At 40.6% G+C, this 16,030-nt stretch overlaps 2 protein-coding genes across 3 annotated transcripts; both read left to right on the top strand.

Annotated features, from left to right (window-relative positions):
- The first annotated feature begins 142 nt into the window (after positions 1 to 142).
- meig1 (meiosis/spermiogenesis associated 1) lies at positions 143 to 2,416 on the top strand. Its single transcript, XM_017698826.2, has 3 exons — positions 143 to 226; positions 1,797 to 1,995; positions 2,129 to 2,416. Exons 2-3 carry the CDS (start codon positions 1,846 to 1,848, stop codon positions 2,255 to 2,257), a joined length of 279 nt encoding a protein of 92 aa, XP_017554315.1. The 5' UTR covers positions 143 to 226; positions 1,797 to 1,845; the 3' UTR covers positions 2,258 to 2,416.
- A 1,545-nt stretch (positions 2,417 to 3,961) lies between these two features.
- On the top strand, positions 3,962 to 14,110 carry tmem243b (transmembrane protein 243, mitochondrial b). Of its 2 annotated transcripts, none has more exons than XM_017698932.2 (6): positions 3,962 to 4,089; positions 5,090 to 5,201; positions 8,090 to 8,315; positions 10,068 to 10,118; positions 10,204 to 10,308; positions 13,404 to 14,110. In XM_017698932.2, exons 3-6 carry the CDS (start codon positions 8,238 to 8,240, stop codon positions 13,545 to 13,547), a joined length of 378 nt encoding a protein of 125 aa, XP_017554421.1. In that variant the 5' UTR covers positions 3,962 to 4,089; positions 5,090 to 5,201; positions 8,090 to 8,237; the 3' UTR covers positions 13,548 to 14,110. The 2 variants fall into 2 exon arrangements, with proteins under 2 accessions (XP_017554421.1, XP_017554422.1); XM_017698933.2 differs by having other exon boundaries at positions 3,971 to 4,073.
- The last annotated feature ends 1,920 nt before the right edge of the window (positions 14,111 to 16,030 follow it).

Raw genomic sequence — 16,030 nt, 5'->3', positions numbered from 1 at the left:
TTCTGGGATGGTGGCGTGTTTCTTTTTGTTTATTCGTGTCAGACTTTTTTGTGTAATATTTAATTCTGTCAACTGATTTGAAAAATAAAATAAATGTATTTATGGTTAAAAATGGGAACCACTTTTTTTTTCTTTCTGGGTTTAACTACTTCCTGTAACGCTGTTGCCAGGAAACCAACAGCGACCTGCAAACTCACAACAAGGCTAAGACAGCAAACCTTACAAGGTCTGTAGTTTCATTCATCTGAAAATGTCGCTTAAAATGTGTGATTTCTGTTTTTTATTCGGCTTATGTTTGGTTGTAAAAGTCGCACGATGTAATACCCGGTTAGTGAATTAGACGGAGTTTTTGCGGTTAGTTAACTTTCGCTGTAATTCCGTAACGGAGATGATAGAGGCCAACTAAACAACACAGTGAACTGTTAGCTTACCTGCTAAAAGGAGTTTGATTATCTGATAAAAACTGTTTGATAAGTTAACGTTACCTGTTAAAAACATGGTTCTATATAACTTAAGCACCAGAAAGAGCTCTTTAATTGATAAAATCTTGACCACGTATAGAACTGTATGCTACTGTATAGAACCAATTTAAGAAGCTTCTATATAGAACCAAACACAACACATTCTCCTTCAGTCTGAAGAACCATTTCGCCGTGCAAAAGGACCATTTAAGAATGAAATATTCTTAAAAATAATGAAATATAAAAGTCATGGATGAGTTTGAACTTTTTAAAACTGAATGCTGGCAAAACTGATTTGCTTTTAATTGGCTCAAAGTCACTGATATCTAGCTCATCTGTCCTTGTCATCAACATTGATGGGATTCTAGTAACACCTCCCCACGTCCGCAACCTCTGAGTTATTTTTGACCCTAAGCCACACTCTTTTGACACCCTCATCAATTCCGTTGTTAAGACAGCATTTTTCCATCTTCGTAATATTTCTCGCCTCCGACCGTTTCTCAGCCAAGCTGATGTAGGAACGCTTGTGCATGCATTAGTGACATCACGGCTGGACGACTGCAAGGTTCTCTTTTCTGGCCTCCCTGTCAAAACCCTCACTAGGTGACCGTATGTTCAAAATGCCGCTGCTAGGATCGTCACCTTTTCCAAAAAGAAAGACCGCGTCACCCCTGTCCTTCAGAGTCTTCACTGGCTGCCCATCACATTCCGTATTCAGTACAAAGTTCTCCTTATAACATAAAATGCTCTGCACAGCCTGGCTCCTCAATACTTCTTCATCTATATGTCCCACCCCCTACTTTAAGATCACAAAATCTAGGCCTTCTTCATGTTCCTAGATTTAAATTTTCTTCTATGACTGATTGATCATTTAATGTAGTAGCTCCCAAGTTATGGCATACTCTCCCACAGTCTATCTCTGTCTTCATTTAAATCTCTACTAAAGACGTACTTGTTTTCACTGTGTTATCGTTGTTCCATTTATACGTGAATGTGTACCTGTGTTGTCCTTTTGTTTAATGTGTTGATGTTCTTTGATTGTAAAGTGTCCTTGAGCATGGGAAAGGTGCAAAGTGATGATGATGAAGAAACGGTTCTATATGAAATTATATGGTTCTATATCCCTGAAGAAGTGCGTGCAACATAGTATGTTAACATGTGTAGTTTAACTGTGTTATTAAATTAGCTGTCTCAACTTAAGGAGCTGTTAGTAGCCAGTTTCTCAGCTAGGTAATCTAACATACCTGTAACATCTGTGTAGTTGTTGCCAAAGGAAGTATTTAGTGATACCTAACATGTCATGTGGTATTAACTGTTATTACACATTTTTTACAGGAAAACATCCAGAAGAACCCTTGGAAAAGGCCTTCCCAGTGTCAGAAAAATGTCCTGCGCAGTTTTGCTGGATGGCAACGCCAAACCGAAGTCCATGAGCCGAGCTAAGCAATGGACGGACGAGGTGGAGAACCTCTACAGATTTCAACAAGCGGGATACAGGGATGAGACGGAGTACAGGCAAATCAAACAGACAGAGGTAATGGCGTGCTCTTCGTCACTTTAAGATCAAACATGCTTCATTAATGTTTTCACCAGCAATGTATTGTAATCACTGATTCTGGCTTTTGATCATTTACATTTAAAGTGTCTCATTTTGTGCTTCGTTTCAGATTGACCGGTGGCCAGAAACAGGGTTTGTGAAGAAACTTCAGAGACGAGACAACACATTTTATTACTATAACAGAAAGCGAGAGTGTGAGGACAAAGAAGTCCACAAAGTCAAGGTGTACGCATACTGACAACATCAGCACTTCTGTTTCCAGTCGTTTCTCCTGCTGCTTTTTCTTTGCACTTTTTTAATGTAGACAGCAGTCTTCATTGATGTCTTCATGTCAGTAGGTAATCATCTGAATAATTGATGTGAATAAACAGTACGCAGCTTGTTATTGTGCATTGAATGTCTCTGTGTCCAAAGCGTTATTTTTTTAATTCATTTGTCAGAACTTCAGCAGTTCTACACAAGTCACAAACTGGGCTGTGGCAACTGAAAAGTCGTTTTGTGCTATTTTATGTTTTGCACAAGTGAAAATTGAATTGTCCTCCCTTTTGAAAATAAGAGTTTAATGTAGTATGTCAACATTAGTCATGTTTTCAAAACATTCTGCCCAGTCCATACAGTCCATGTATGGAAATTCACTGTTTTGTGTTGCCATGAATGCATTTATCCACCTACTGACGTTACAGCAGTTTAGCTCTGCCCATTCATGTCAAAGTCATAATGAGTTTTTCAGCCCAGACTGCTGTTACAATACACTCAACCAGTCTGAACAGAGCTCATTTACATACATTAATCTTAAAGGTGCAATAACAAAAACAGTCTGTTTAATTGTAAGGGAAGTTAAGAGAAAATATTATTGGTACATAAACCCACACATGTGGATAAAAAATCAAGAAAAATAAAAGATATGGGCCCTTTAATGCCAGGTATAAATCGGAAATCATAACACTTTTTTCTTCCATACCATATTTCTAATTGAAGTGCCGTATCGGGGGTCTCTGAGCTAGCTCAGCGCTTTTGTCCTTCACAGTGTTTACACTGCTTTAGTGTGAAATGCTCCATTCCAGAGAAACATAGCCGGAATTGTTCACAGTGGTGGTGATAGGAACCAGGCATCTGAAGCTTATTTTTAAATAAACTTATTTTATGAGTCTAAAAGTTCGATCACAGAGAGTTGTTACACAAAATGGTGAATATTCTCACTGATACTTTTTTTTTTTAAAGAGAAGATTTTTTAAAAAAGAGTTTTATCACCACAACCAACCTGAATGACTTTGTCTACATCTCAACAGTTGAATTATGCAGATCATTTGAAAAATCAGTGACATTCCCCTTTACGTAGTCGTAAGCACAAAAAAGGTTCTTCTATTGTTACAAGCTTGTCACCGTAACCATCAGAATCCTTCTTGGTGCTGTATAGAACCAATTATCAGAAAGGTTCTATACAATACAACAATACAGCATTCTCCACCTATCTGAAGAACCCTTTGAGTACTGATGGTTGAATAATAAAATATATATGTTTGTGTGTGTGTGTGTATAGATAGATAGATAGATAGATAGATAGATAGATAGATAGATATAGATACGTTTGTGTGTGTGTATATACACATACACACACATGAATATTTTAAATTCACTGACAGTGTTTATGGCTTTCTTATTGTTGGTTTTATGGTTTAAATATATACTTTAGCTGCACTTAGAAAAACAGAAAAGTTTTTTTGTTAGTAAACTTGAAATTTAGCTAGAATACTTATTCTTTTGTATAATATCTCTGCTTTCTGTCATATTTAAAGTACAGACCCTGTTCATATAACAAAAAGAAAAGTTCAATAACGAGCCTGGAGACGTCTTTCCAGCATGTTGAGTGTAATAACAGCGTCACTCCTACGGTGCAGCTTCAGGGCCCGAGCAGACCGCAGCCTGTGCCTTTAAGACCGCGTCACGTCCTCTCGCCGCAGCACATCCGCGGGTTGCTCTGCTGTCTGAAGTTCTGCTCGTAGGGAAGCTTGAGGGACTTTCTCCGGCTGGGACAGCCGACCCGACTGAGGCTGGTAAGGAATACTGTGGGTGAGTCTGATCACATTTAAAATCTTGCTTTAAATATTCTGGTTTTGTCCTGTCGCCTCTTTGTTTTCCTGCTTCATTCGACCATCTGTTAACTAGTTCACCTAGCCTGTTAGCTGGTGGGCTAACCATAGCTGCATTGATTTAGCCGCTTTGCTCAAGATTATCGTTGTTTTCTTAATAAATAACCGTTTTTAACCGGGGTTGCTGACCGTCTGCTCCACACAGAGTGGGCAGTTGTTGTTCTGGACGTGGTCGTTTCAGTTTATGAGCTGTGATTGACTTTGGCGAGTGGTGTCTGAGTCTCTGGTGTGTTTGGCAGTGCAGTAGCTGTCTAATAAAACGGGACGAGGCTGAAGTCCGCTTATTATTCACCAGATCCTTGTTCGAATTTCCCCGTTCCACCTTAAACACGTATAGAACCGCTGCACCACTTAAGGTGGAACGGAAAATTCTGGTGAATAGGCAGCTGACTCCAGCCTCTGTAGGTTAAGATAGCAAGACAGAGGGGGGGGGGAAAGCTGGTTAAAACACCAGTGGAGTTATTTAACCTTCATTTATTTTAATGTTTATTTACAACCTCTTTCCTCAGTGAAGACAAGAGTTCTAGCTACATAGAACCTTACACACTCAAAGAACCATTTGCATGCGTAAATAGTTCTTTGCATGGTGAATTGCTTCTTCAGATTGATGGAGGATGTGTTCTGTATGGTTCTGTATGGATGCTCTTTGTCAAAGGTTCTATGTAAAAAGGTTCTTATATTGTTAAGCTGTCAACAACAGTAGAACCCTTGTTGGTGCTATCTAGAACCATATATACCAACACATTCTTCATCAGTCGGAACAGCCATTTCAGCATGAAATAGTTCTATACAGACTCATAGTTCTACATAGAACCATTGCCCTTATTAAAAATCCTTATAGAACCGTCTTTTATAAGTATGCATAGCACCCTTCATTTGATGGGTGAACAGAGCCAACCAGTTTCTGTTCTGTCTTCCAGGTGTCGTCAGCAGGAACCCATGTTTTTTTTTAGAATGGTCTTCACCTGTTCTGCTCAGATACGCTGTACTTTAATCACCAGATTAAAATGAAGTTCTGCCTCACATTCCAAGGTAAATGACATTATTTGGTTGGTAAAGCGTCCAGATGCTTGCTTCATGTTAAATAGTGTGCAGTCTGGTTAGTTTTGTGAGCGTATTTAGTTTGCCTGCCTAGCTGATCCCCATTATACTGCCAAATATTCGGCACTGAACAAGACAAACAAAAAAGAATTAGTGCTTTTGCGCTGATGCAGATCAGCTGATCACATGACTGATCACACAGTTTTAGTGCTTATGGTTTCATGATCCACTCTGCAGGAACTAGCCCTTGGCCAAACAGCTGTGAGAATGCCGCCCTTGTTTTGTGATTCTGTATCCTCGTTGTATGAATGTAGATGTTTCCTGGAAGAGAGAGTTTGTACAGTGTTTGCACGAACCCTAACTAACAGTCCTGAAGTTGTTCTGATGATGTTCAGAAGTAGTTTGATTTCCATCGTCAGCAGCGCTAATGTTATGGTGTGATGCGGAGCTGCACAAAACGGGTGCAGATCTATATTGTGCTTATATTGATTATATATGTAATATAAATATATTACATACATATAAATATATATATGTAATATATATTATATTATATGTAATATAAAAAAAAAACACACACATTACCGAAGGAATTGACTTGCATCATTTTTGGCCAAAGTAAACACCTTTTAGATTCATCCAAACTCCAATAATATACATATATATATATATCAGTCCGGATGCTCACAGAATATTTAGTAAAATTAAAATCTCAATTCCCAAAAGGTTGCGACTGTCTGTGACATGCCAATAAAATAGTAGACTTGAAATAGAAAACAGTGATTTGTAAATCCAATTTGATCTGTATTTAAACACACACAGTACAAAGACAAGATACGTTATGCATTGTTTTTTGTAAATATAAGCTCATTCTGAAATTGATGCTTACAGCATCTTCCAAAAAAAGGTGATGCAGTCTTGCTTGGGTATAAATGGAGTCTGGAAAGGCCTGGTCCTTGGGCAAAGATGGGTTCAATGAGCGATTGCAAGAGCTTTGAGTGTTTCACCCTATACAGTGCATAATATTGGCAAAAGGAAATGCCCATAACCCTCGACCCCTCAAATGGTACTGCATTAAAAACTAGCATGCTTCTGTGATGGATATCACTGCATGGGCTGGGGAATACTTTAACAAACCTTTAACAATAAGCACTGTCCATCACTGCATCCACAAATGCAAGTTAAAACTATACTGCGCACAGCAGAAGCCATAGGCCATCCAGAAACACTGCCGACTTCTCTGGGCTTGAGCTTATCTGAAATTGACGGATGCAGTGGAACCATGTATTACGAGGTCTGACGAGCCAACTTTTCACATTGTTTATGGAAATAATGGATGTCCTGTTAGGGCAGTGCGGTGGGTAGCACTGTCGCCTCACGGCAAGAAGGGCATGGGTTTGATTCCCCAGCCGGATGACCACGGTCCTTTCTGTGTGGAGTTTGTGTGTTCTCCCCATGTCTGCGTGGGTTTCCTCCCACAGTCTAAAGATGTGCAGTCAGGCCAATTGGATTTGCTAAATCGCCCCTAGGTGTGAATGTATATGTCTGTCTGTCTGCCCTAGACTGGCGACCTGTCCAGTGTGCATCCTGCCTTCCGCCCAGTGAGTGAGTGTGTGTGGATGCCCTGTTTGGCCAAAGAAGAAAAGGATCACCAGATTGTGCCCAGCATAAAGTTCAAAAGCCAGAGTCTGGCTATGGGGGTGTATTAGTAGCTATGGCATGGGTAACTTGCACATCTGTGAAGGCACCTTTAACGCATGAAGATTTGTACACATTTTGAAGCAACATGTGCCGCCTTCTAGATGACATCCCTGCTTGTTTCAGCAAGGCTGTCCCAAGCCATTCTGAATGTGTTACAACAGCACGGTTGTGTAAGCAGTGAGTGCTGGTCCTAGACTAGCTTACCAGTCCAGACCCATTGAAAATGTGTGGTGCATGACCAAATGCACAGCATCGAAGGCTTCGTACAGTTATTCAGCTGAAGACTTGTGTAATGGAAGAATTCCACTTTTAAAATTGTCATTTGGGGTCTTCAGTCCCCAAAATATTAAGTAGTGTTAAAAGGAAAAGTGATGTAACGAAGTGCTAAACTCGCTCCTGTCCAGACTTTTTTGGAACATGTTGCAGGCATCAGATTTGGAATGAACGTGTATTACTGTTGTCAATTTAATACAGACCCAACAAGACTATTTACTAATCACTAATCTCTGTTGTTTATTAGCATTTCACATACTGTCACGGTTTTTGGAATTGGGTTTGTAAAATGTTGTGATTGGTTAGAGGCTCTTTTGCAACATGCAGGCAGTATTGCAGTAATGATTAACAAACGATATATTGGCACGTGCCATCTCCAGTTCTTTCCCACTTATCTCCACTGTTCAGTGATTTTTGGGCTTCATAATAGAGATGGCATGATAACGCGTTTTCTACCGATAATGATATTGAGACCTTGAGCCTCAGCCAGTACAGATAGTGGTTTGATATTTCTTTTCCTTTAAAAACAGCTGTGCTGTAAAAGGAACTCTTTAATTGAAACGCTTAAGATTTTCACCTAAAAGTTGCTCAAAGTACTCAAGCACTCTGTGAACCTCACAGAGAGAAATACCCAGCTAACATCACATCTCACAGTGTGACTGAGTGCTATTTCAGGATTTGCTACGGATTTAGAGGGGATTCATACTATTTGTTGTTCTGCTAATATTGCATAATACAGGCATATGAAGCCGTCCGGGAGTTGAACCTTCTGTGAGCAAAGAAAAGGAGCAAATTGAACAGATTCACTGGAATCATGTACATTTTAAATACATGTTGCAAACCTATGTGGTTTTTGGCACGTGAAACGTGTGCGCCTTGTTATAAAATAGATGATGTGTTTCTAGGTAGCTCATCGCTCATGATGTGCTGCTGCTAAACCCCACTGTGGATCAAGCCCACCCCTGGAGGAAGGAGGATGCAGTACCAGCCTCCACTCAGAAGGGCGCACCGCTGCTAAAGGCAAGAGGGTGCTGGGAGTGAACGGCTCAGGCCATGGATGACTTCACTGCGCGTACCTATGGCACAAGTGGCCTGGACGACAGACCTCTGTTTGGAGAGACATCAGCAAGGGTAGGTGCAAGAAAGTGGTCTGTAGGAAGAACAGCGCATTGTAATGCAGAGTACATATTATTAGCTGATAACTAAAGGACGTCAGATTTTTTTTCTTGTTTTTATCTATTGCTATTAGTGCTGTGTTAATTGATTCAAAGGCTTGATTCTTGAAAATAAATCCTTGGGTCCATATCCTATATTTTTCATGCATTTCATTTTCAAGAGGCCCACTTATAACGTCCGTATAGTTTTATGTTCCAAAAGTGTCGTAAGTCACTTTAACATGACCGTTTTCCAGTCTCTCTTTATCCGTCAGGCTGTTTCTGTTACTGTGCCTTTATGACTTCAAATCAGGGGTTATTAACTGTTCCACGTACTAACTTAAAATCAAAGGGGGTCCGGGCTTTTGCAGTTTATGCTCCAAAATTGTGGAATAATCTTCCTACTGATGTCAGACTCTCTGAATCAATTGAGGTTTTTAAAAAAACGTTTAAAGACTTATTGCTTTTAACAGCTTTTGATCAATGTGCTTTATAAGTCTGTGTGCATTTGAGTATTTAAACTGTGTGTATTACGTATGAGTATATAATCATAATGATCTTAATTGTCTTGTATTTTATTTGTAAGTGTTATGTAAAGCACTTTGTGAGTCACTCTGGAAAAGTGCTATATAAATAAAGTTTTACTTACTTACTTATGACTGAAACTCTCCTCTGTTTGGCTGCTCTGTATTGAGACTCATTCAAAATACAGTCCAGGCTGAAACACTCCTTATAACCTAAGTGTTAGAGGGTGGAGCTAAACTGCTGTAGGCTGAATAGGCAGATGTATGCCTGAGTTGGTTTTTGTGAAACAGTGAATTTAAGGCCCAGCCCCATTTTACCTCTTTGTCCCAACCACCTTGTCCTTAGCCCTCTGTTTTGTGTGTTTACACCTAGGGGTAGGATGTCCCTATATTTAGGCAGGGGAGATAGAGGGGTAGGGTGAAGTTTCAGGGCTACATGGCCCTCCAAACAGAGGTTTTCAGAGACTCCAAACAGAGTGTTATGAGAATAAAGCAAAATGATGCCCTAAATGTAACTAAAGCCCAGCAGTGAGGAGCTGAACTTTAGCCTCCTCTGCTGTCACTGCCTGCCCTCGGCTCTGGGCGGCACTGCCCGTGTGACCAGCGTCCATGCTGCTGCCCATACTGCTGCCCAACTGAAGCCGTCTCGTGCCTCACCACTGCCGTGGCATTGAAGGCTTGCTGTTGTGTGCATGAAGAAGAGAGCATGTGAAAGAGGGAGCATGCATTTAAATCTCTGACTAATTCCATGGCGTCTGTTCACAGACCAAATTCTCCCTCCACTTGCTTTTCGCAAAGTTTTTACGCATTTGACGGACTCGTGGATGTTCTTGCAGAGAGCAGGGGCATTCTTTTTATTTGAGGGTTTTAATTGGGAAGGAAAATTTTAACCACTACCCGTTGGAACTCTGTTCCAAGGGGCAAGGAGACACTTGAAAACAAGGGGGAGGGGTAAAAATAAGAAATGGGACTGGGCCCAAAATGAGCTGTTATTGCATTGCATTGCATTGCATTGGGCTGTGAACAGTAAGTTTTTAAGCATTAGCAATATTTATATATTACAACAAACATTGTGATGTCAGAAAAACCATGAAAATTCTGTTTTCTGTAATATGGGCCTTTTAATCCTACCTGGAACTGACCTGTTAGCTGCGATGACAGATGGAGACCCAGCATTTCACCGTGTCTGTATTTCTTGCTTACAGGATAGGCTCATCAATTTAATAGTTGGTGGAATTGCATCTCTACTTGTAATAGTAAGTCCTGTTGAATTCTACAGATTTTTGCATACAATGACACTTCAGCATTTTGGGTCCTGATGTTTATTTTGCTCTGTTGCAGGTGACCATTATTAGCTCCTTTGTCTTCCCCTCCCTGCCTCCAAAGCCACTGAACATTTTCTTTGCCATCTGTATCCTGCTTGTGTGTGGGTCAGTCTTAGTTCTGGTAAGTAAAGGACATAAAATCCTCTTAAACCTATACGTAAGAGCCTTGATGTACGTGTGAGGAAATTCACTAGTCTAGAATGTCTCTCTTCAATAAGTATAAGAGCAGTTACCATACATACAGGTATTTGTGTTGGATCTGTGTTATTACATACCAAAATGGCTAGAAATTGCTTGTTTCACATTGTGTTGGTTCTGTGCCTGCTGTGTCTTCATCACAGTCAATAACCACATTTTTTTTCCTTGTTCTTACACCGTAAAACCTGTAAATGCAAAACACATCTATAACAGAAGCCAGTGAGCAGTTGTTTATTTCAGTTAAGCATTTAGGCATTCATTTGTATAATTTATTCTTTCTAAGTTGAGACTAGTTTTAAGGGAAGATGTTGTAGTAATATGTTGTGGTGTATTTTAGGTATAATGACTCCCAAACACAGTAGTGTTTCAGTTCCATACGTGTTTTTTTTATTTATTTTTTTTGGATACAGCAAAAATATTGACTGGCTGAAAATGTGCCTCATGGTTAATATTTTCATGTTTCTACTTTCAGTAAAAGTATAATGTTTGAAACAAAAGCTGTGATTTACAGTGTTCTGATCTAACACTTAAGTAACAAGCTAATAATTTAGCCCCAAGCTTAACCATAAGCTAACACACTGGGTACAATACAGTGAGACAAAAATGATACACTGCAATACAATTTGATGTGATTCATTATATTGTTATTGTTGGTATGGGTGGAGTTTACACCGACACCAGACTGATCATGCATAGACACCAGAAAACCAATTTCTCAATGTCTGCATAATTCAGTGGCAGAGCTGTAAACAAAGTCAGAGTGTTTTAACGAGAAATAGTGTAGTACAGAGGGGTCACTATGTCTACAACACTGCTACAGCCAGTCAATTTATATGTAGTATTGATGATGGTGATGGTGGTAAATCCTTAAAAATATCTTTTCATAAGCTTAGGCCTAAACTACACTAGTAGTCTCTTGATTTTAACCCCAATTTGCCCCTTTTGACAAATTTTAACAGCCACGTTTACATGCAGCCTAATAATCTGTTAGTAATCCGATTAATAGCTCAATCGGAATAGAATACGTCCATGTAAACAGCTTTATCGGAATGGACTAATCCGATTGAGGCCATTCGGAATACAATTTCTATCCAGTTGAACGAGGTGGGTAATCCTCTAAATGATCAGTAATATCGAAGAGTAATAGCCATGTAAACGCCTGAATCCGGACGTGTAAATACGTTCTGCTCATGCACGTCGTGTCATAGTGAGAGTTTATACCGTTCAGCATGGCGGAGCAGAAACTGGTCTGCAGAGGAGACGAAGTTTATGCTCTGATCTTTAAAAGACGGCGGTGGGACGGACGTCCAGTTTATGTGTCTCAGAACTCGCCGTCTTCCTCTCGCCGCTTCCTTCATAAACACAGTTGAAGTACGTTTTTCTGAGCCTGACATCAGTTTAAAGCAATTAGAAGCACTTTGCATGTAAACAGCTATTTTCCAGGTTGGGAACTCGATCAGAAGTGACTCGTTTTTCGTCTCACGTTAACGACGTTAGCTGCTAGAATAACTATCAACCAAATACTGTATTCCGTTGTTCTGGTTGCTACCTCACTGACTGATACTCATATATTCTAGGCCATTTGCTAAGCTGCGAATATGTCATAGTATGTTACATGCATGTCCTCCTTTGCACAGCTCCATATACTCTCAGGACCGTGTACTGCCTGTGCTCTGTGTTGTATTTATTGGAAGTGTTTTGTATTTATTTATTTATTGTACTGTATTGTCTGCACTGTGTATATTTTGTTGTCTTGCGCTTGTGCTCCTGTGTTGGTCCTGGAGGAATGTTGTTTGTATAACTGAAATGACATCATCTGAGAGGAAAAAATGAGTCCATCTGTTGCCTTCAGATTGTGCTTCGGGGCCTTCTGATATTTTAAAAAAGGTTTGATTTTTCTAACTCAGTGTTAACAAGGCCTGTAGTGTGAGATGATCAGCAACATAACTGAATAAGTACATAACCTTGTAGCCTCTCAAAACAGTCAGCATAGTAAAATAATGTATTTCACATCAAACCTCTCTGAATTGTTTTTTGCTTCTTAAAGATTTAATTATGCAGAATTTGGGAAAATTTGCTGTGTTGTGTAAAAATGGAACCAGCCTGGGTGAGACATTCTGAGTGTCATTCTATTGACTAGTTTTAAACACACACACACACACACACACACACACACACACACACACACACACACACACACACACACACACACCTTCTAAGCTGCTTATCCTTCTGGGTTGTGGGGGTTGCTGGAGCCTATCCCAGCTGTCATCGGGCGGATGGCAGGATACACTCTGGAAAGGTCGCCAGTCCATCACATGGCAGGCAGACAGACATACACATTCACTCACACCTAGGGGCAATTTAGCACGTCCAATTGGCCAGACTGCATGTCTTTGGATACGGGGAGAACATGCAAACTCCACACAGATGGGACCCTGGTCGCCCGGCCGGGGAATCGAACCCAGGCCCTTTTTGCTGTGAGGTCACCGCCGACCTTTTAAATTTACGTTGTATAGTAATTTATTGACAAGTGCCATATGTTTATATATGGAATCGGACAATAGCTACTCTTACAAGAACTTTTTTTATGTAAGACAAACAGGGTTTCAGTTCTTTTCAGGGACAGACGTGATGGTACAGATAGAAAAATGCTGGAATATTCCTTTAACTCACATATGAAGTGGGGTTAAGATGAAATGACCCTTATTAGTCCCACAACGGAGAAATTTCACCTCCGCATTTAACCCATCCGTCAAGTGAAAAACACACACACACACATTAGGGGGCAGTGAGCACACTTGCCCGGAGCGGTGGGCAGCCCAATCCGCAGCGCCCAGGGAGCAGTTGGAGGTTAGGTGTCTTGCTCAAGGACACCTCAGTCATGTGCTGTCGGCTCTGGGTATCGAACCGGCAACCTTCTGGTCACGAGGCTGGTTCCATGACCTCCAGCCCATGATAGTTGTATTGTTATTTGAGGAATATTACTGAGAAATGCAATCTTTGTTTTTCCTTCAGATCTTCTGGTACAGACAGGGAGAACTGGAGCCCAAGTTCCGCAACCTCATCTACTACATGCTTGGTTCGATCGTCCTGCTATGCATTTGTGCCAACCTATACTTTCATGATGTGGGACATGAGAAACAGAACAATGCCTTATGATAGGAACATGAACTGTTTCACAGTGGTGGAAAACTCAGAACGCCACACTCAGAACTGGAGTTGTCAGGTGAGGGTTCTGAAATGACAAAAAAAGGAGAAACATTTCTTCCTACAGCCCCTTTTAGGGGGCAGGGCCAGTCTGCCTTTGGAAGCCTTCTGAAGTGGACCAAGTGTATAACAGACACAAACATATGCATAATCAGTAGCACTCTGGGAACTTAATGCAGATATTTTGCACCCTGATTGCTGTACACAGCTTGCATAGCTATATATGCCAATGTAATTATGAGACTGATGTCTTCAATAAGCCATGGTTATGCTGCATAAAGCTTTTTATATTTGTTGTACATAAGATGGAACATACATTCCCAGTTGAGATTACTTGCATTTTTGATTATTGGGGGGGGTCGTGAAATCGCGAAATCGCAGCACTTATGAAAACAGAGTTTCTGTTTCTAAATCGCCGGACACTGTGTTATTTGATACGGTAAAGATCAATGATTGTTGATATGTCATTTATAATGTGCATTTTATGTAAGAAATAAATCCATATTCCCACTGTTTACTGTGGCTATTTATTTTTGGGTGACGAGTGATTAATTTAGTCTACTCAGAGTGAGGTTTACACTATGAAGGTTATGTTTGTTAGACCAAGCTGCTATACTTCCAAGTGCTTCTCTACCAAAATCTTCTGCCTGAAATACAGCAGTAAACACTAAGTACACAGCAAGACGAGCCTTGAAATTCTCCAAGTTCTACTGAATTGTTTAGGCAACTGTGTGCTTACTTGCTGCTAAGTTGATGTCCATGGCAAAGATTTTTTACTTACGTGAGGTAAAAGTTACTTATCTACCATGATAGCCATTCTATTTACTATCCAAAACCACCACTGGTCCTACATGTATCCTAAGTTTTTATTTTGTTATGCTGATAATGGTGTAACAGCGGTAAATCTTGCTAAATGTTCTTTTGGAGAATTTCCCCTCCTTCTAACTCCCTATATGTAGCTCTCCACCATGAATGAAGTTTTAGGGCAAAATCTTTTCAAAACACTATTATAAAACAGTGTCTCTGCCATCAGGCAGCACAGCTTTCAGGGGCATTAGTCTCTTCAGACGTCTGGTTCCTATCAACACCATTATAAACAATGCTGATTTGGTACGTTTCTGTAGACATCTAACCAATCTGAATGCAGAAATCATGAAAATCTGTGCGATTCCCCTTTAACACCAAAGCACTCATACATCTTCACCGCTCTGCCACAGAGTGTGCTAGACTACACCTTCACTGTGGGAAATCCTTCCTATTATGTTCCTACTCTTTCTTGGAACACCTGATCATATTCTATACTGTTGCTGGTAAAAACTGGTAACTTAGACTTCAATTTGAGAAAAAAATCAGCTGCCTTTTACATTGTGTCCTTCATTTCATGAAAAACAGATCAAACTGTCCCATAATTGCTTGAAATAAAACCGTGCTACTTTAAATAAAAGGCATGAAACATTACATTAAAAATCCTACATTTTCCTTTTTCGTTTTCCTTGAGGTCCACTTTTAATGCAGCTTTATATACCAAACACACACTCACACACGCACATGTGCATCTTCTAAGCCGCTTCTCCTGGGTCATGGTGGGGATGCTGGAGTCTATCCCAGCAGTTATCAGGCAGAAGGCAGGATACACCCTGGACAGGTCTACCAAAAACCGGTAATGACCGAAAGAACGAGATCACGAATACAAGCGGCGGAAATGAGCTTTCTTCGTAGGGTGGTGGGCTACATTCTGTTTGGTAAGGTGAGGAGCTCAGAGTAGAGCTGCTACTCCTCCGCATTGAGAGGAGCCAGCTGAGGTGACTCGGGCATCTGATCTGGGTGCCCCCTGGACGCCTCCTGGTGAGGGTGTACCAGGCATGGCCTACCGGGATAAGACCCCGGGGTCGTCCTAAGACCCGCTGGAGGGATTATATCTCCAAGTTGGCCTGGGAGTGGCTTGGGGTCCCTGGGAGCTGGAGGAAGTTGCAGGGGACAGAGTCATCTGGGATTCTCTGCTCTCTCGACTGCTACCGCGACCCTATCTAGACTAAGCGGTTAACGAGGGTGAATGAATGATGAATGAATAAATGGGTTTTTGTGATCTTGCACAAAGAACAGTTTTTACATACCACTTCAAACTCTTTCCGTATTTCCAAAAAGTAAAGAAAATTAGTTTTTTCAAGAAATGGGCCATTTATAGTTAACAACATTGTTCCCTTCTTCAAAATGACCATTTCAAAGCTACAAGGTTTTATAAAGACAGCGACTGTTTGAGTAAGGTCAGTATATCAAAGCCACTGACGTCCAGAGGTATTAATTCCAACCTCTCAAAGGCCCGGCTGATCTCACTAATTAGGCCCCCTTCTTTGTTTAGGACAGCTCATTAGAGAAGTCAGACTGTGCTTCACAGGGATGGAAAGAATATGTGAATATGCTTCTATTCTTGAGAA

This window comes from Pygocentrus nattereri, chromosome 1, assembly GCF_015220715.1.
Source record: "Pygocentrus nattereri isolate fPygNat1 chromosome 1, fPygNat1.pri, whole genome shotgun sequence".
Lineage (NCBI taxonomy): Eukaryota > Metazoa > Chordata > Actinopteri > Characiformes > Serrasalmidae > Pygocentrus > Pygocentrus nattereri.
This window is presented reverse-complemented; position numbering and strand designations above follow the sequence as displayed.